The 22,043-nt window shown below is 45.0% G+C and overlaps 1 protein-coding gene across 1 annotated transcript in view; it reads right to left on the reverse strand.

Moving 5' to 3' along the window:
* LOC136590931 (uncharacterized) overlaps positions 1-22,043 on the reverse strand; it is a 45,426-nt gene that overhangs the window by 18,385 nt on the left and 4,998 nt on the right. The window contains exons 2-4 of the mRNA XM_066588442.1: positions 21,875-21,978; positions 21,284-21,463; positions 21,078-21,201 (exon numbers count right to left, since the gene is read on the reverse strand). Coding sequence (XP_066444539.1) covers positions 21,078-21,201; positions 21,284-21,463; positions 21,875-21,978 — 408 coding nt within the window. The remainder of the gene's footprint in view (positions 1-21,077; positions 21,202-21,283; positions 21,464-21,874; positions 21,979-22,043) is intronic.

Consider the following 22,043-nt stretch of genomic DNA (forward strand, 5'->3'; position numbering starts at 1 on the left):
AGTGTTCACAGCCTATGGGTTTACAAACTATTATTTGTGCTAAACACAATGCACAAGGGAATATAAGACCAAGGAGGGGCGCTGTCCTACACCTCAGTATCCTTTCCAACACATTTGTATGGACTACATAGAATTATACAAATGTGAAGGTAAGAAATACTGCCTAGTAGAGATGAGCGAGTATACTCGCTAAAGGCAATTGTTCGAGCGAGCATTGCCTTTAGTGAGTATCTCCCCAGCTCGAGACTGCATGTTCGGGTGGCGGCGTGGGGGAGCGGTGAGTAGCGGCTGTCAGCAGGAGGGAGCGGGGGGGAAAGAGAGATCTCCCCTCCTTTCCGCCCCACTCTCCCCCGCAGCTCCGTGCCCGCTGCCGACACCCGAACCTGCAGTCTCGAGCGGGGGAGAAACTCGCTAAAGGCAATGCTCGCTCAAGCAATTGCCTTTAGCGAGTATACTCCCTCATCTATACTGCCTAGTTATCATGGATGCTTTAGCCAAGTGGGTAGAAGTGTTTCCCACAGGTCAGCAGATGTAGCCACAGTGGCTAAAGCATTACTAAGGGAAATAACACCAGGTGATTGGGTCCTCATCAAGGGGATAAAGAAAGAGAACTAGAAGACCCCAAAGTGAGAAAGACCTTACCAGGTTTCCCCATTTGTACTTACCAGGTATTCCTAACCACTCCTACTGCAATACGGATCGCTGAACAGCTGACCTGGATTCACCAATCACACTATAATAAGGTAACACAGGCAGAGCAGGGGCAGTGGGGGGTCTGGTTTAGCCCGCTACAGAGGGGGGGGGGCACATTAGGTGGTCTTCATCTCAACCCGGTGAAGAAATCCACACCCCTTCCCCGAGGGCCTCCTCGGTAAGGACAAAAATGACAGGAATAGCATTTCTTTTCGGTGTATTGGTGAGTCTGGGGAATGCTATTGATGACAGCCCTGAAATTGTCAGAGCTGATCATCATATTACCTGATCCTACACGATGGGGGGTGCTGGGAGAGCGCTGAGTGTAACTTTTATAGAAGGAGTGACGAGCGCCATACTGGTAGATATGCTCCCTGACTTATTCACTCCAAGCCATGCTAGCCGTCATAAAACCCTCCTGCAGTCATACCGTTTCTGCCGTCACACAGTTTAATGTCTGACCATTGTCTGTGTATAGCCTCCCTCACTTTCCACCTCACCATACCGTGCACATCTCCAGCCCCTTTACCTTCTGTATCCCCCCATTACTTGTAGTATGTAAGCTCGTTGGAGCAGGACCCGCACCCCTAATGTTCCCATCAGCTGATTACTATGTAACCGTGGTTCTGTAATGTTTGTACTTTTGTCTTTCTGTATCCCCCCTCTCTATGTAAGCGCTGCGGGATATGATGGTGCTATACAAATACAGATTATTATAGATATGTGTCAGATGAGGGACTTGTTGGTATTGCACACAAAAGAATAAGGCATGGCTAAATGCTTGCCTGGCTTGATAGTACTCTTAGTCAGGCCACGTCCCTACGGCCATTTTAGTACCTACTGTAATACCTTCGGCCGCTGCCCAGGTGCCATCTTGGCTTCTCACATCCCATAGATGTACCTTTACCTGGCATCCCAATGCTTGCACTTGTAGTACACAACACCAGTGATTAGTGCCTTCTCTGAATTGCGTAAGAATAGTCAGAACCCTCCATCACTGTCCTCTGTTTCTTGATATGTGGTCTATCTTAAGTGTGCGCTATAAGGTAGGCTCAGGGTGATACTGCAGGATATTTAGTCGTAGCAGAGGAATATGTATGGTCTCCTTCAGATAAGTGTCCAGTAGTGCGGGGAAAGGTTGCTATGGGTGACAGTAGTGAGGCGACAGGTTGCTATGGGTGACGGTAGTGAGGCGACAGGTTGCTATGGGTGACTGTAGTGAGGGGACAGGTTGCTAGGGGTGACAGTAGTGAGGCGACAGATTGCTATGGGTGACGGTAGTGAGGCGACAGGTTGCTATGGGTGACGGTAGTACTGACAAAGATCAGGGATAGTAGGCAGCAGGACAGAAGGGATGATTACATGATGCAGATAGTCCTAGGATGAGACAGTGGAGGAATAAAGGTTTACAGTAGTATTAAATGAAGATGACAGACAATGGCTTGAGTGCTGCTCTGTGTGGTGGGGTCAGCTCACAAATGGTTAAACCATCTGTTTCATTGGAATGCTTGTTTCACTTTCACCCCCACCTTTCAGCTTTAGAGTTCAGTGAGAAGAAGGGAGGGGGGAGTGCGTGTCTCACTCTCTAACGTAGTAGTCTGATAGCGATGCTCTGCTTGCTTGAAATGAATAGACTTGTAATGAAGATGATCACGAATGAAGTTTAGTATAAACTTGTGTAAACAGGGAACGTCCATTCTTGCTGTTCTTTGTGTACATGTCAGTTCTGTGATTGGTTTGCAGTGAGTTTGATTGTTAAATGGTGTTTTCAATGTGATAATGTCAGGTAAGAAAAAAATAATTATTAAGTTGTTGATAATGTGAGACCTGAGTGTTCCTATTAAGGGTAAATATCACAAGGATGCTGCAGTTAGATGTAGGAGTCTAGAAAGAGTTAAAGCTCTGTTTATCTTACTCCATCACCTCTCCCTGATAAGAGAAATTCCAGAGGGGCAGTTGTTAAGGTTGGAGGATCAAGCGACTCTGCAGATGATTGGAGTAGTAGTAGTTGTGTGAATCTTTATGTTATGCAGTAAACATTGTGTATAGAGAATGTTAATAATAATTATATGAGATAGAAAGACTTGACCCCACGATAGATAAAAGTTAATGACAAGTCCACAAGCTGTGATGAACATAAAATGTGTGATTAAGCTTCTTAACTGTACCTACCCCCCACAGATAAGTGATCCATGTTATACATTGGGTTTGCTGTTTCCATCTGTGGGCAGGGACCAAATACCTGCTGCTGTCTCCGATCCTGGGGTTATACTTACTTCGCGCTACCAGGTAATGGGACCAAGGCAGACTACAGGAGACTGCCTGAGGGATGCTGTGCGGAGAGGAGAACCGTAAAGGGCACGCTGTCTCTGGGATATGGCCTGAGCTACAGAGGGCACACACAGACGTGTAATGGTTGTGTGGTGACAGGTGCCTAGAACAGGTGCTAGGTACAGGCCCTAGCGGGATTGTGCTTTGGTACAACTGATAATGCCTATGCACCTCAAGACCTCCAAGGGCAACAGCAAGGGCCATGTACGGAGAACTAGGAACTCCTCTCCCAAAGGTACCTATGACGCCATCAGGGTCCCAAGGGGGGTACCGGACGAGTATGGGGCGAGAAAACGGATGGCTGCAGAGGGTTTGAGTCTCTTCTTGCATGGTGGGCAACAGTGAATAATAAAGTAGACTGTATTAAGTACACATACTATAACCAACAGAGATTTGTTAATTATACAAGAGATGCAATCAGGGGCCTAGAGGAACAACTATGACCTCACTTATGGTATGGCAAAATAGAATGGCTCTTGTTATATGTTACTAGCAGAAAGAGGAGGAGTTTGTAAAATGATTGGAGGATATTGTTGTACTTTCATCTATATATAAAATTGAATGTATGCGTGTGTGTCTGTCTGTCTATGTGTCTGTCTGTCTGTTTGTCCTTTATGCGCTACTACACCATTCATCCGATCGCCATGAAACTTTGGGAAGTTGTTGAGTACACTCCTGGGAAGATTATAGGCATAGTACAACTATCCTACGATAAATGGCGCGCGTGCGTCGTCGACAGTTACGCCCCACCCCGCGTAGATCGTTCGATTTCCATCATTGCCACTAATTCTCTCACTTCCCGATGTTGTAGAAACATGAAATTTGGCACGAGCATTGATTATGTCATAAATAGGAAAAGTTAATGGGTCCCAACTCGATTATTCAATTCTATGCGCAAAAGAATTGGCGTCAAAATTTTATGTACGGAATCTAATTTTCTCGCTTCCCAATGTCATAGAAACTTGAAATTTGGCACAAGCATTGATTATGTCATAAATAGGAAAAGTTAATGGGTCCCAACTTGATTATTCAATCCTAAGCGCAAAAGAATTAGCGCTCAAATTTTACATACGGAATGTAATTTTCTCACTTCCCGATGTCATAGAAACTTGAAATTTGGAACGAGCATTGATTATGTCAGAAATAGGAAAAGCTAATGGGTCCCAACTCCATTATTCAATTCTAAGTGCCAAAGAATTAGTGTCCAAATTTTACGTTCGGTATCTAATTCTCTCACTTTCCAATGTCATAAAATCTTGAAATTCGGCACGAGCATTGATTATGTCAAAAATAGGAAAAGATAATTGGTCCCAACTCAATTATTTAATTCTAAGCGCCAAAGAATTAGCGTCCAAATTCTACGTACAGAATCTAATTTTCTCACTTCTCGATGTCATAAAAACTTGAAAATTGGCAGGAGCATTGATTATGTCATAAATAGGAAAAGTTTATGGGTCCCAACTCGATTATTCAATTCTAAGCGCCAAAGAATTAGCGTCCAAATTTTACGTACGGAATCTAATTTTCTCACTTCTCGATGTCATAAAAACTTGAAATTTGGCACGAGCATTGATTATGTCATAAATAGGAAAAGTTAATGGGTCCCAACTCGATTAATCAATTCTAAGCGCCAAAGAATTAGCGTCCAAATTTTACGTACAGAATCTAATTTTCTCACTTCTCGATGTCATAAAAACTTGAAATTTGGCACGAGCATTGATTATGTCATAAATACGAAAAGTTAATGGGTCCCAACTTGATTATTCAATTCTAAGCACCAAAGAATTAGCGTCCAAATTTTACGTACGGAATCTAATTCTCTCACTTTCCAGTGTCATAGAAACTTGAAATTTGGCACGAGCATTGATTATGTCATAAATAGGAAAAGTTATTAGGTCCCAACTCGATTATTCAATTCTAAGCGCAAAAGAAAAAACGTCCAAATTTTACATACGGAATCTAATTTTCTAAGGTCTCGATGTCATAAAAACTTGAAATTTGGCACGAGCATTGATTATGTCATAAATAGGAAAAGCTAATCGGTCCCAATTCGATTATAAGTGCAAAAGAATTAGCATCCAAATTTTACGTACGGAATCTAATTCTCTCACTTCTAGAGATGAGCGAGCACCAAAATGCTCGGGTGTTCGTTACTCGGGACGAAATTTTCGCAATGCTCGAGGGTTCGTTTCGAGTAACGAACCCCATTGAAGTCAATGGGCGACCCGAGCATTTTTGTATATCGCCGATGCTCGCTAAGGTTTTCGTTTGTGAAAATCTGGGCAATTCAACAAAGTGATGGGAACGACACAGCAACGGATAGGGCAGGCGAGGGGCTACATAGTGGGCTGCATCTCAAGTTCCCAGCTCCCACTATTAAGCCACAATAGCGGCAAGAGTGGGCCCCCCCCGCACTGTCAGCGTAAAGATCGTTCTCCTCTGCCATAGCTGTAACAGCTGTGGCAGAGAAGAACGATGTTTGCCCATTGAATTCAATGGAGCCAGCAATACAGCAGGTTCCACTGAAAGCAATGGGCTGCCGGGGATCGCAGGATGAATTGTCGGGAAGGGGTTAAATATATAAGCCCTTCCCTGCAATTCATCCAGAAATGTGTTACAATAAAAATATATACCGGCGTATAAGGCGACGGGGCGTATAAGACGACCCCCCAACTGTCACCTTATACGCCGGCAATACAGTGGAGCAAAGAATAAAAATCATTACTTACTTCTTCTGACGTTCTGCGGCGCTCCTGCAGGCTGTTGCTCCCTCCTGGTCCACGGCAGAGTATTGCTTTCTGGACACAGGGCTTGAAATCCCCGTCTCCAGAAACACAGCCAATCACAGCCATTCAATGACATCATTGTCATTGGCTGTGATTGGCTGAAGGCACGTGTGTTTCTGGAGGCGGGGATTTAAAGCCCTTCGTAGAGAAATCAATGCTCTGCCGGGAACCAGGAGGGAGCAACAGCCTGCAGGAGCGCCGCAGAACACCAGGAGGGAGCAACAGCCTGCAGGAGCGCCGCAGAACGTCAGAAGAAGTAAGTAATGATTTTTATTCTTTGCTCCACTGTATTGCCGGCGTATAAGGTGACAGTTGGGGGTCGTCTTATACGCCCCGTCGCCTTATACGCCAGTATATATTTTTATTTTTACACATTTCTGGATGAATTGCAGGGAAGGGCTTATATATTTAACCCCTTCCCGACAATTCATCCCCGCGCACGCCGGCAGCCCATTGCTTTCAGTGGAACCTGCTGTATTGCTGGCTCCATTGAATTCAATGGGCAAACATCGTTCTTCTCTGCCACAGCTGTTACAGCTGTGGCAGAGAAGCAGGATTTGTCTTCTATATGTTCTCAATGGGGTCGGCGCTGCTGCCGCCGGCCCCATTGAGCGCATATAGAGAAGATTTATGGCCTTAAGAAGGACGGTTGGTGTTCTTGAAACCCCAAATACTCCTAACACTCTCCCTATAGCAGCTCCAACACGATAGCACTTTCCCTGAACTAATGTCAGAATGCATCTGTGGCGAGCCGCGGGAGGGGCAGATTTCAATACTCGGGTGACACCTAATCTCGCCAGCCACTCACTGCAGGGGGGTGGTATAGGGCTTGAACGTTGCAGGGGGAAGTTGTAATGCCTTCCCTGTCTTTCTATTGGCCAGAAAAGCGCGCAAATTTCTCAGGGAAGAAAGTGAAAGTAACTCGAACATCACGTGGTACTCGTTACGAGTAACGAGCATCTCGAACACCCTAATACTCGAACGAGTATCAAGCGCGGACGAGTATGCTCGCTCATCTCTACTCACTTCCCAATGTCATAAAAGCTTGAATTTTAGCACGAGCATTGATTATGTCATAAATACGAAAAGTTAATGGGTCCCAACTCGATTATTCAATTCTAAGCGCCAAAGAATTAGCGTCCAAATTTTACGTACGGAATCTAATTTTCTCACTTCTCAATGTCATAGAAACTTGAAATTTGGCACGAGCATTGATTATGTCCTAAATAGGAAAAGTCATTAGGTCCCAACTCGATTATTCAATTCTAAGCGCAAAAGAAAAAACGTCCAAATTTTACATACTGAATCTAATTCTCTCACTTCCCAATGTCATAAAAACTTGAAATTTGGCAAGAGCATTGATTATGTCATTAATAGCAAAAGCTAATGGGTCTCAACTTAATTATCCAATTATTCAATTTTAAGCTTTAATTCTCTCACTTTCTGATGTCATCTATATATATAAAAATGAATGTCTGTCTGTCTGTCCGTTATGCATTACTACACCATTCATCCGATTGCCATGAAACTTTGGGAAGTTGTTAAGTACACACCTGGGAAGATTACTGGCATAGTACAACTATCCTACGATAGGTGGCGCGCGTGCGAGCATCGTCGACAGTTATGCCCCCCAGACAAAGATCGTTTGATTTCCATCTCAAGCACAAAAGCAAAAGGCATTACGAGCAACGGGATGCGTGTTCAACTACAAAATGATGCATCCGCCGAACATTTCGCAAGACATTTGCTGGATATTGAGAATGCTGAGGTAACATGAAAGCTGTGCTGTGATTGGTTGCTATATATTATATTGCTGAGGTAACATGAAAGCTGTGCTGTGATTGGTTGCTACTTATACTGCTGAGGTAACATGAAAGCTGTGCTGTGATTGGTTGCGATATATTATACTGCTGAGGCAACATGAAAGCTGTGCTGTGATTGGTTGCTACTTATACTGCTGAGGTTACATGAAAGCTGCGCTGTGATTGGTTGCTATTTCTTATACTGCTGAGGTAAAATGAATGCTGTGCTGTGATTGGTTGCTATTTTTTATATTGCTGAGGCAAATTAAAAGTCGCGCTGTGATTGGCTGTTATATATTATACTGCTGAGGTAACATGAAAGCTGCGCTGTGATTGGGTGTTATATATTATAAAGCTGAGGTAACCTGTAAGCTGCGCTGCGATTGGTTGTTATATATTATACCACTGATGTAATATGAAAGCTGTGCTGTGATTGGTTGTTATCTAGATATATAAAAATGAATGTATGTATGTATGTATGTCTGTCTTTGCAGCAACGCGCGACGGGTAAGCTAGTGCATAATAAAATGAACCAGCTGATAACTCTGGCATAGATGATCCATTCAGGGACTGGTTAAAAACTTTTTTGGACCCGGGTCACAAGTCATATACTCCACACTAGTCTATGTGTCAGTATTTGCCTCCATTCTAGTACTCTGCGGTTGCTGCTGTATTCCATGTATCCAAGGATGGCTACAAACCTTATTGACACTTCCATCACCAAAACTATGTTCCAAAATATACAAGACGACGGAGAACAAGATGGCTTACTGGGTCAGGTGACCACCTCAGTCTGACAAGTGATGGGTAAAAGTTCCATGAAGAAAGCGCTATTTTGGGGGGCGTGGTTTGGTGTAGGACCGAGACGGCCGTGTCTACATAGACTCCGCTCGGTAGCGACCTTCAGCGACGGTTAAAGCAACGGAGGGCTTACCTGTTCTCTCCGTACAGCAAGGGGAAGCTCCGCTGGTCATGGCGACGTCCCGGAGAAGGAATTCAAAAGCCAAACCGACGCGCTTAGAGGAGTTTTTCACTCCGCGCGCTCCTCTCCCTGAAATGGCGGCAGACGGAGCGGCAGAGCCTGCAGACAACGACCCGGTAAGGGACTCTCACAGTCCTCATGTCCTGCTCCCTGGGAGTAGTGGGGAGGAAGAGAACACGCTGTGGGAGACGGGAACCCTGTCCCATAGCAGAAGAGAAGCTGAGGGTGAGGGCAAAAAGAAACCTAATGTCCCCCCTGGCCGTAACACAAAAAACAAGATGGCGGCGGCCACGCTGCAGAAAGATAATCCTGCTTCTGCCTCTAACAGTCCAGCTAAGCAACGGCAGAAATTGTCGGTTGACACTGAGGAGGTTAATCCCGATGTGAGTGCCTCTGATGTAGTTTTGGAAGGTGAATTAGATAATTTGAATGCAACAGAAAAACCTGCCTCTGAACTTTATATTAAAGAGGCCATAATGGCTTTAAGGAATACAATACAGGCAGACTTGAAGAGCCTAACTCAACATGTGGACACCTCAGTCCTAGAGGTTAACAATAGACTGAATACCACAGAAAACAAAATGGGAGAGCTTGTAAAATCCCATAACAAGCTTATAGATGCGCACTATGATCTGGAGAATACGGTTACCAAGTTGCAGAATAAAATAGCAGACCTAGAAGATAGGAATAGGCGCAACAATGTTAAAATACGTGGCGTCCCCGAGAAGATCACCAACACCGAAATCCACGACTATGTTTTACGTCTAATCCAGAAAATTCTTCCAAACATTCCTGAGCATGAGCTCAAGATAGATAGAGCTCACAGGCTGCCTTTACCAAAATTTTTGAAAGATACCAGTCCAAGAGACATTATAGTGTGTATTCACTATTATAGCACGAAAGAGGCTCTCATGAGTGCCGCGAGGAAGATGGGGGTCTTGCCGAGCCCCTATTCAGAGATCCGTTTATTTGTCGACCTTTCGCAGGCTACTATGGAGGCGAGGCGCAACTTTGCAGACATCACTCTGGCCCTGAGAGAGGCGAAGATCCCGTACAGGTGGGGTTTTCCCACGAAAATCCTTGCAACAAAGGAAAATTCTCTTCACATCTTTCATGACCCTACCTCGGCCAAAGCTATCTTGAAAACGTGGGGTATCAAGATAAAAGATTCTTCACCCATGCGTGCTGATAATCGTCCTGGAGAATCCCGGGTGAGAGACCCTTGACCATCTTACTCCTTGCTGTCACACAGGACAGCTGTTTTCTTGCATTAAGTCCTACCGTATTAAGGACCTGCAGGTGTGAAGGTTGCACACTCGCACTTCCCTGCGAACTTTCATCCCCCTAAACGAGCCCGCAAGCAGTTGCTTGCCTATTTACGTCAGTATGTTTTGCTGTTTTTATCTCTCTTACGATGCGTTTTTGCATTTTAAATGCACTTCGTCAAATTGTGTGAATTATTGCATAACCAGAATATTCTTTTTCCGCTTTGTTTGTAGTTTTGTTTCAACAGGCATTACTCACTACTGGGGTTCCCCGTCTCCTAGCTCCGTTACGCCGTTCCAATGGAAATGGCGTTGAAGATACTATCGCTGAATGCCAACGGGGTGAACTCCCCACACAAGAGAAGCTCCGTATGGAAGGAGGCTCCCCGGTGCAGCGCAGATATTGTATGTATCCAGGAGACACATCTTCTTGACATAGACTGCCCCCGTATGTCACATAAGAGTTTCCCACATATTATCTATGCGTGTGCCCCCAAGAAGCAGGCGGGCGTTTTGGTTGCAGTCAGGGAGTCCATAACGTTCAATGTTGAAAAACAGATCAGCGACCCTAAAGGTCGATATATAGTTCTGGTGGGCTCTCTGAATGGAACGCAAATTACACTAGTCAACATTTATGCCCCGAATGTAAAACAGATACACTTTTTGAACAAGCTTATGAAAAAAGTTTCTAAGGTTTCATGTGGTCCGCTGATTTTCTGTGGGGACTTTAATCTAATACCTGAGGGTAACATCGATTCCACTCACCACACTACAAAGAGGGCAGCTTCTCTGGGCCATTGGCTTCGGAGGAATGCTCTCCTGGACACGTTCCGCTGCCTTAATGCAACGTCAAGGGAGTATACTTTTTACTCATCTCGTCATAAGTCGTTCTCCCGTATCGACCTATGCTTGGTCGACAAACAATTAATCTCCTCAGTGGCAAAAGCGGAAATCGGTACGGCCACATGGTCGGACCATGCTCCGACAGTGACAACACTTGCCCTGGGTAGGCCCCGTCAGGTGACTAGATTGTGGAAAAATAATACATACCTAATGCAACTCCCTGAATACAAGAAAGAAATTAAAAAGGACATGGAAGAATTTTTTAGGTTGAACGACTCTCCAGACATAGACCCCAATGTTCTATGGAATGCCCACAAGGCCTTTATGCGAGGGGTCCTTATAAAGTTGGGTGCTAGGTATAAGAGACAAAAGCTCAAAAAAACAGAATCCTTGATTTCAGATATCCAGCTTTTAGAGGACGAGCTGCAGGCGGTTCCGTCGCGGTCTTCCCATGATAAATTAATTAAAGCGCGTCTTGAATTACGCAATATTTTGCAAAGTGACTTCGATAAAGAGGTTACGGCACGGAGGGCTAATATTTATTCCTCGATAAATAAGCCAACCAAGTGGATGGCCACCCTAGTAAAAAAAAGAATAATAAGAGCGAGTATTCCTTTTGTGTGGAACTCAAAAAATAAAGAATTTAAAATAACTCACCCCCAAAAAATCGCAGAAAGATTCCGTAAATATTATAGTGACTTGTACAACTTGAAAGACGACCCCTCATTGAGCCATCCGAGAGGTGCCGCGATAGAAGACTTTCTAAATAAATTAAACATACCAAAAATATCTCCCTCCCAAGCAGTAGACCTTGACAAAGAAATGTCAGCAGAGGAGGTCGCAGATACGATCTCAACTATGAAAAATCAAAAAGCTTTTCAGCCGAATATTATAAACTATTCCAGGGATTACTATCCCCATATTTAGTAAGAAATTTCAACAGAGCCATGCAAAGAGGCGCTTTTCCTGGAGAATCCTTGCAAGCAACTATAGTAGTTCTTCCAAAACAAGGTAAATCCCCTGACGATCCCTCAAATTTTCGGCCAATTTCATTACTAAACACTGACGTGAAGATTTATTTCAAAACCCTGGCAAGGCGACTCCTAAATATTCTCCCTGAGATTATCCACTCCGACCAGGTCGGCTTTGTGAAGGGGAGGCAGGCCTCAGATGGCACGCGAAGGATAATAAATCTCTTACACTCGGCGAGATCGACTCGTTCCCCCGTGGTGATGCTCGCGCTTGACGCCGAAAAGGCATTCGACCGGGTTCACTGGGAGTATGCCTTCAGAACCATGGAGAGGTTTGGCATGGGGGAGGGACTGGTACGGGCTGTTCGTGCCCTGTATTCGTCACCATCAGCCAGGACGTTAGTGGATGGAATTTTGTCAGAGCCTTTTAGGATAACAAACGGCACTAGACAGGGCTGCCCGTTATCCCCTATCCTGTATGTTCTCACGGTCGAACCACTAGCTGAATCTATCCGGGCGTCGCCCGGGGTAAGGGGGATCCCGCTGAATTTCCGCCAGCACAAAATTGGACTTTTCGCGGATGACGTGATTATTACTGTGACGCATCCGCTGAGCTCACTGAGAGCTGCCCAGAAGGTCTTGCGGGTTTTTAGCGGGGTCTCGCAATATAAACTAAATGTAAATAAATCTATGATATTGGGTGTGAATATACCAGGGGACTTGAGGGAAGCAATAGAGAGGGAATTCCCATTTGAGTGGAGAAAGAATGACATCCCGTACCTAGGAATCCACTTGTCCCCCAACATGAGCGTCCTGGAAAAAATTAACTATCCCGGGCTACTAGACTCTTTACAGAGAGAGATAGAACGTCTAAATAAACTCAACTTGACATGGTACGGCAGAGTTATGACGTATAAAATGAAACTTCTCCCTAAAGTTCTTTATTTATTCAGAGTCCTACCGATTGTCACTTCAAAAAATACGTTATCAAAAATCCAAAAACAAATGTCGGATTACATTTGGGGGGGAAAAAAGTCGCGTCTGTCACTGTCTATTTTAGCGATGCGACGGTCCAAAGGGGGGGCTGACATTCCGGATATAGCAAAATATTACAAGGCCTCTCTCCTGAATCAAACAAGGTGCTGGCTTCTACGGGAGGACAGAACAGGTTGGGTTGGTATGGAGAGCAATTTTATAAGACTTGACACATGCAGGCCACTCCTCTTTGCTGCATCTTTGGAAGCCATGGCGGGTCTGGCGGACCCAAAGACAGAAGTGAAAGTAGATACTAGAGGTCTTTCGCCAACCATGGTGGCCTCATTCGAGGCTTGGAAGGAGCTAACGAAGAGAGTGGCTTTATACGACACTCTGAGGACTCCTCAGATTCCTTTGGAGACCGTGTGTGTGTTTCTGCAGGATCTAGACTTGAGAAATTGGAAAATGAAAAACGAACTAAAAGTGTCCGATTTAATGGTAGGAAATGCGTTAAAGACCTTTAACGACTTCCGTACTTTGCATAACTTACAGCAGGAGGAAGCATATACATTCTCAAGGATTAGTCATTTTCTGTCGAAATCCCAACTTCACGAAATAAAAATACCACAGGACATTATAAAAAAGATCTCATCACAGCTTACCGTAGATAAATCCGAAACGAGAGCCTACTACGACATACTGACCGGTAATATTGTCCCGACTAAAAAAATGCACATGTTAAATTGGGAAAAAGAGTTGAGTACATATATCCCAATTGAAGCTTGGTTGAAGGCCTTTAAGCTGGCTGGGAGGGCTACCAAAGGGATGGGTACATTAGAAGTGCAAATAAAAATTAATATGCGTTGGTATTACACCCCCGCACTCCTCTGTAGTAGATTTCAGAGAGGAGACGGTGTGTGCTGGAGGGAGTGTGGGGGAAGAGGCACTCTCTCTCATGTTTTTTGGTCTTGCCCTAAGCTGTACACCTACTGTAAAGTAAGTTGGACAAGTTTGAGTGTTGTGGAGATCAACTCTAAGAAAAAATTTAGACTTCATAGAGATGGTGTGGTAAGGATAGGTCTAAAATATCCCTAATTATTATATGTGCTGATTGTGTACCACATGCAATATCTGCTGTATATCATTTTCTATGCTTCAATAAAAATTTAATGTTTAAAAAAAAAGAAAGCGCTATTTTACTTTGATGATTTTAAAGTGTAACATTTTGATTCCAGTGTGTCCTGATTGTACCGGAGGATTGCTCTAAATAACTGATTGACACTTCGATGAGTAAGATTTTATATCATGATGGACAATAATTTTTATATGAAGAAAGAAGCATCAATCGGATAATAATAAATCATGGCCAAGATTCTCTCGGGGGGCGGGCCTAATTGTGGATACAATTGGGGGAATGACTTTATATAGATGTAGATATATATGTATCAATGTAATACTTTTATATGAAATGATTACATACTTAGTCTTGAGGTGTGAACCCAGACCTTCTGGTAATAAAGCTTCGGGCCGGAGGAAGCCAGGGGTCTGTGGTAGAGCTACTATATATATATGTGTTTGAGACCTAGTCTTACTAAGATACTACGCTGATGTATTGATCTAAAGTGGGGAATGTTAAGAAAATTGTAGATCAATGTATCAGTTAATTGTTCTTTTATTGGATTGTAGACTAGAAAGATATAGCCTGCTGCTAGTATAAGTATTGAAGGGGTTAAACGAAAGCTTTTCTATACCATTACAGGGTAGACAGACAAGATAAGAGTCTCCAGACTGCCTCCCTTGCATTCCTTTGCACTGATCTCATAACGGTCTCATTGTATGTTATAGTAACACTTCAAAAGGTGTAACTTATGTTAATCATTTTAGTTTCAGCCTATTATGTATTCTTATTAATCTTGGAGGTATGTACTTTTCCTGTGATGTCATTTATAGTATAAAAACCAAATACACCTTAGAATAAATTAGAAATCATCTGATACCGCACAGGCTGGCGTGATTTGTATTTCTCCTGGGCCCAGACTTCTACACGAGATCTGGGATCATTTCTCTTTGATAAACACATAAATTCTCCTTACAGGAACATTTCCATAAGAAAATGTAAAAGCCATAATAATAACCCTTCCCAAGCCAGGCAAAGAACCAAATGCTCCAAATAATTATCGCCCCATCTCTCTTTTAAATTCAGATGTGAAGTTCTATGCCAAGGTAATGGCAAACAAACTGTTTCCCTTCATGTCTAGCTTGGTCAAAAATGATCATGTGGCCTCTACTGTAGGCTGCCAGGCCCCAGATGGTACTAGATGCCTGATAGACTTGGTGGATGGGGCTTCAAAAAGCCAGACGCCCTCCCTGTTATTGTCCTTGGATGCAGAGAAGGTGGGTATTAGTGTATCTTGTCGCCACCGGAAGTGTGGGTGGTGACAAGGTACAGGGAATTTGACAGACCGGCCACCCCCCCCTTTCAGGTCCTGGAACTCACTGCCGACTTACAGCGGCGTAACAGGCCCTCCAGCAGCTTAGCTCTTGCCACAGAGCCACCTTCTTCTCTGTCAGCGGCATCCTCCCTGCACTGAGCTGTGGATCAGCGGCGGAACAGCTAATTTCCCGGCGGCCTCCCTGCACAGGGCAGTGGTGGAGGAATAGCAGCTTCTCCAGCGGCCTCCCTGCACTGGGGTGCAAAGCAGGACAATGAGGCATCAGCGGTAGAGAGCCTTCCCTGGAGGCCTCCCTGCAGTGGACAGCGCCGGCGGACTACGAGAGAGCAGGTGAGCAGCAGCAACAGCAAACCGCTCCTATTCCACAGAGTGAGGGAGGGGAACGGAGGCTTCAGGGGAGCGAAGAAACAAAAATCTAACTGCGGCTACAGTGCTGCGGAAGGAGGGGGATGGAGGCTGCAGGGGAGCAGGAACACAAGTAGCTAACTGCGGCCACAGTGCTGCAGAGGTAGGGGGACGCAGGATGCAGGGGAGTGGGGACACAGCAGGGGAGCAGGGACAAAGCAAAATTAGTGCGGTGACAGGGCTAGAGAAGGAGGGGGACGAAGGCTGCAGGGGAGTGACAAAACAGCAAGATTACTCAAGGGACAGAAGGCTGCAGGGGAAAGTGCAGGCTGTTAGGACCTTCAATGCTTGAACCAATCGGGAGCTAGGGGTGTGACAGGGCCATTCCTCCTGTCAAACCACTAGCTTCCGGTGGCGTCAAGATACACTAATACAGAGAAGGTGTTTGACAAGGTCCATTGGGGATACAGGATTCAAGCATTGCAGACATTTTGGTTTGCGGGCCCCATCCTCTAGGCCACAGGTGTCAAACACAAGGCCTGCGGGCCGAATCCGGCCCGCCGCCTCATTTTCTGTGGCCCGCCGGCTGTGCAGTAAAGTTCTTTCACCTCCTTGCTGCTGTCAGTAGCCGATCTTCTCTCGGCTTGTTCTGTCTAGTGCAGACAGTAATAGAGGAGTGCCGATAGCAGACTGACAATAGCCGGGAATACAGTGCAGCAAAAAAAAAAAATCATTACTCACCTCCCCCGGTGTTCTGCGGCGCAGCTGCAGGCTGTCGCTCCCTCCTGGTCCCCGGCAGAGCATTGCTTTCTGGATGCAGGGCTTGAAATCCCCGCCTCCAGAAAGCTAATACACACGCCGTCAGCCAGTCACAGCCATTCAATGACATCATTGAATGGCTGTGATTGGCTAAAACACACGTGCGCCTTCAGCCAATCACACTATTCAATGACATCATTGAATGGCTGTGATTGGCTAAAACACACGTGCCTTCAGCCAATCACACTATTCAATGACATCATTGAATGGCTGTGATTGGCTAAAACACACGAGCGCCTTCAGCCAATCACAGCCATTCAATGATGTCATTGAATGGCTGTGATTGGCTGACGCTGTGTGAGTTAGCCAATCACAGTATTAGCTTTCTGGAGGCGGGGATTTCAAGCCCTGCGTCCAGAGAGCAATGCTCTGCCAGGGACCAGGAGGGAGCGACAGCCTGCCGCAGCGCCGCAGAACGCCGGGGGAGGTGAGTAATGAATTTTTTTTTTGACACTTTCTTTTTTTTGTATTACCGGCGTATAAGACAACCCCCGACTTCAGAGCAGATTTTTCGGGTTTCAAAAGTCGTCTTATACGCCGGTATATACGGTAATAGTGTGTGTGTGTATATATATATATATATATATATATACTATTATTTTTATATATAATAGTGTGCGCCACTGGCCGCTATGGGGGACCTTATTACCAATCGCGCCACTGTGGGGTTCACTTTTACTATACTGTGTTACAATTAACAATTAGAATCGGCCCTTTGAAGGCAACCATAAGGCTGATGTGGCCCTCTGTGAAAATGAGTTTGACACCCCTGCTCTAGGCCATCAAGGCCCTATATTCCTCCCCCTCAGCGATAGTTCTGATCAATGTGCTTCCATCCAAGCCTTTTAACATAACAAACGAGACATGACAAGGGTGCCCTCCGTCACCCCTGTTTTTTTCAATTGTCATGGAAACATTGGCAGAGGACATTAGAAATAATCCAAACATTGGAAGAATTACAGTGGCCCCCCCGACACACAAAACAAACCTGTTCGCAGGCGACATTATCCTAATACTCACTAAACCAGAGTCATCATTAGCTTATGTCGTCAAAACATTGGAAAAATGTGGTTCACTATCCTACTATAAAGCCAAGCCTTCAAAATCTCTGATGAGGGGATTAACATACCAAAGCACAACAATTGTCATCCAATTCCCCATCCCAGTGGAGTCCCCACTCGATTCCCTATCTTGGCATTGTATTACTGCCTGACACCTCAAACCAGCTTAAAGCCAACTTCCACCACCCAATAAAATCAATACAAGAATAACTGGACAGACGAGCCTCCTTGGGGTTGGGATGGATGGGCAGGATTATACTATATTAGATGTTACACTCCCTACAATCCTCTATCATCTATGGACCCTCCCCATACCCATCCCGATCACAACCTGCGCTTCCCTCCACAAACACATGGACTTGTTTATCTTGTAAAAAGCAAAACTCCAAGTAGCCTTCTAAAGACTCTGGTTGCCACCCTCATCCACTTCCGACTCAACTACTGCAACTCGCTGCTCATCGGACTCCCCCCCACACCATACTCTACGCTCTCCAATCTACATTAACCCCTTCCCGCAACAGGGTGTAAACTTACGCCCTGGGGATAGCGCGAGATGACATATGATCTCGCGCTATCCCACAGCAGGAGCCAGCTGTCAGTCACAGATCGCGGCATGGGAAAGGTTCACAGGGGGAGCGCGCTCCCTCTATGAAGTTGCCGGGCTCTTGCAATATAATCGCAGACAGCCCCGCCTGTTGCCATGGCAACAGAATGCCAGACACTGGCGTTCTGTGTTGCCAGTGCCTGAGATCGCTGTATAAGCGATAAGACATGGCAGGGCAGTAGCCCTGTAATGCCTTATCACAGCGATCATCAGGGCAGTGTTGTAAGTCCTTCAGAGGGACACAAATTGTGTTAAAAAAAAAGATTAAAAAATGAATAAAAAATAAAAAAAATTTAAAAAACCCTTTTTTATGCTTTTTCTCATATTAGCATAAAAAAAGGTTAAAACAATTAAAACCCCACATAGTTGGTATTGTCACATCCATAACGACGCGTACAATAAGCTGCACATGCTTTTGACTGTGCACAGAAAAAAAGCGTAAAAAAAACCCGCTAAAAAACTGAGGCAAAAATGCTAATTTTTAGCATTTTGCCTCCCTAAAAACGCAATAAAAGTGATCAAAAGAGCCGTATGTACCCCAAAATGGTACCAGTAAAAACTACAGCTTGTCTCGGAAAATATAAGCCCTCATAGAGCTCCGTACATAAAAAAATAAAAAAGTTACAGGACTTTGAATGCTGCGATTTAGAAAAAAAAGACTTCCAAAATAGGGTTTATATTGCAGAAAAGTGGAAAAACCTAAAAAAAAAATTTAAGAATTTTGGTATCGTTGTAATCGTACCGGCCCGCAGAATAAACGTATTGTGTCATTTATGCTGCATGATTAACGCTGTAAAAAAATAAAAATAAAATCTATGGCAGAATTGATGCGTTTTCTCTCCCTGCTATCATAAAAAAAAACAATAAAAGTTTTACAATATAGTGTATGTACCCAAAAGTGGCACCGATAAAAACTACAGTTCGCCACGCAAAAAACAAGCCCTTATACGGCCGCGTCGACGGAAAAGTAAAAAAGTTATGGCTTTTGATAAATGAAGAAGAAAATCCGGCAAAAATCGTTGCGTTCTTAAGCCCAAAATAGGCCGTGTCATTAAGGGGTTAAATGCGGCAGCTAGGCTCATTCTTCTATCCAGCCATTACTCAGACATCTCTGCATTATGCCAGTCACTGCACTGGCTGCCCATCCGCTGCAGAACTAAATTCAGACTCCTCACTCACAAAGCTCTCCATGGCGCCGCACCACCATATATAGCTTCCCTGCTACCCATACACCACTCAGCCTGCACACTCCGATCCGCCAACACACTCAGGCTAAACACCCCACTAATACGAACCTCACATGCTCACCTACAGGACTACAGAGCAGCAACCATCCTCTGGAATGCTCTACCCCAAGGCATCTGGGCAATTCCCGATGCACAAAAGAACCGCACCTCTTCAGGGAGGCATACCAAATGTCCTGACCCAGTCCCCCTGCCCCTCCCTATGGCTCCCCACACCATCCAGCCTGCTTATTGCATATGACCTCTATCCCTGCACCTGCTTACCACCCCACTTGTTTCTTAATAACTGATTTCCACATATAATCCCCTACTGCCCGTGTTCCTCCATGCCTTCCCTTCCCCCCTTGTACCTCCTGTACCACCCCACCCCACTTGTTTCAAACTTATCGTTGTATTGTCTGTGTTCTCCCGTGATGGAAAGCGCTGCAGAATAAGTCGGAGCTATACAAATAAAGATGATTATTATTATTACTACATGGGGCTCATCCCGACAGGCGTTCTGTTGTTCCCCTCCCATCGCCTTTATTATTGTAGTATTATAATAAAATATTAACCCCCTGTCCACCCTACAACACCAAAACCCTGACACTACTCTGGGGAAGTTAGGAAAACAATATTTTATACTAATGTCACTATTTCCTGCTGTCTGAGGCCGGGGGGCGTCCGATAGTCAGGTGTATCTTATAGTCCAAAAAATACTGCAAACACCAGAGGCGGAGCTAGGGTTTCCTGTACCAAGGGCAAGAGCGTTGTATAGCCCCCCCCCCCACCATCTGAACATTCCCTCCACTGGCTGACCCCTCCCACCAGCGACTGATAACGGAAAGTAACTCACACTATAGCTTACATTTGTTAGTAAGTCACAGCAAATAATAATGCTGGTAAATCACTAAATGTAGCAGTAAAACATAATGTTATTAATATGCCCTATAGAGTAAAATACAAGCACTAAATGAGGGTAATAATACCAAAAACTACATAATTGTACTATCTGAGGACAACCCCTTTCCCCGTTGAGTCCGGTCTCGGTTTACAGCTGCAGTCCCGCCCGGTTTGTGGGACGTCACAGGGACTGCAGCCAATAAGAGCTCAGAAATTCATCTTTATGTGAAACTGTACAAAGGCTTTCCTGACACCCAGATAGGCGATATCCACAACACAACTTTCATCCACTACTTCTGTGAAGGGGAATGCATTGTGGCTTGTAGTCTACCCCCCCCCCCCCCGCCCCAACAATCACAAGAGGTCCAAACTAGCCGGGCTTCATGTAATTGTAGGGTCACAGCAAACTGTGATACAACCGTACTGACCGCCATTATACTCCAATGAGAAGAGTATTGTGGTCAGAGTCTCCATGTAGCCATAGCTGTACTGGTGACCCCTTCACCAATTTAGAGGGGTTCTACGAATTACCAATATGAAACTAAGAGAACAATAAAGGCGGACAATGATATATTATTGGACACAACTTAGCAGCTCCTACTGGTGATTCCAGATCCCTCCTTCTCCAGTCCTGCGGAGGAGGAGCTGGGGAATATAGTTGGGGGAACGAGGACAGCATGGGCCAAGGCACCTCTCCAGCCCTGCACCGCCGTTGGCTACTGTAGCAGTAGGGCTGTTGGAGAAGATGATCCAGCAGCTGTCCACCATGTAGTCGCTGACTAGCATCGCTGTATGACCCCGGATGCTTACATATCAGCGATTAGTAAATGTGTACTGCTGATATGTAGGCCTTCTGATTATACACTGACTTTAATCAACAACTGTGTAGTAAATGGCTCTACTAATCCAACTAGCACAGTGTCCTGCCTGGCTCACACCCCACTTCCTGCCTACAAGCACCAGGGGCACATGCCCCACATCACCCCTCCACAGCTATGATCCTGCTACATACATCCATTACCTGGTGATGGGAGCGGCTGGCGGGTCTCCATCATGGCCTCCTTGTACAGATCCTTGTGTCCTTCTAAATACTCCCACTCCTCCATGGAGAAATAGACAGCAACATCCTGACACCTTATAGGAACCTGACAACACAATATACAGTCATTACCCAGAAGCCTCCAGTGCTGTTACTGTATAATGTCCCAGCATTCCCTGCAGCGTCACCTCTCTAGTCAGCAGCTCAATCATCTTGTTGGTGAGTTCTAGAATCTTCCCTACATTGATGTCCTCATGTATCAGGGGGCGAAGTGGGGGCCCCATGATTGGGCTCAGGGGTCTTCCCCATCCATCACACACAGGGGCCCAACAGCCATCCCTAGAGGTCTTCTTCACTTCTGTGTAATCCTGTATATGGGGATACATTAATAGTTATCACTACAGACATTTCCAGAATCTCTCCCCCCTCCAGTGACATCATCTGTGATTACCATAGATAAGAATGATTTAATGTGACATCATCAGAATCTCTCCCCTCTCCAGTGACATCATCTGTTATTACCATAGATAAGAATGATGTAATGTGACATCATCAGAATCTCTCCCCTCTCCAGTGACATCATCTGTTATTACCATAGATAAGAATGATGTAATGTGACATCATCAGAATCTCTCCCCTCTTCAGTGACATCATCTGTTATTACCATAGATGAGAATGATGTAATGTGACATCATCAGAATCTCTCCCCCCTCCAGTGACATCATCTGTTATTACCATAGATACGAATGATGTAATGTGACATCATCAGAGTCTCTCACCTCCCCAGTCAGCTGGAGGAGTATCTCTAGGGTGAGGTTGAATACACTCTCCGCCATCTTGTTTCTGTCCTTCTCCATCTTTGATGAATCAGTCCTGCAGGGACCTGAATGGAAACAATATGAACCGATGTAAAAACCACAAAAACCAACATCTCCAAGTTCAGCTGCT

This window comes from Eleutherodactylus coqui, unplaced genomic scaffold (genome assembly GCF_035609145.1).
Source record: "Eleutherodactylus coqui strain aEleCoq1 unplaced genomic scaffold, aEleCoq1.hap1 HAP1_SCAFFOLD_476, whole genome shotgun sequence".
Lineage (NCBI taxonomy): Eukaryota > Metazoa > Chordata > Amphibia > Anura > Eleutherodactylidae > Eleutherodactylus > Eleutherodactylus coqui.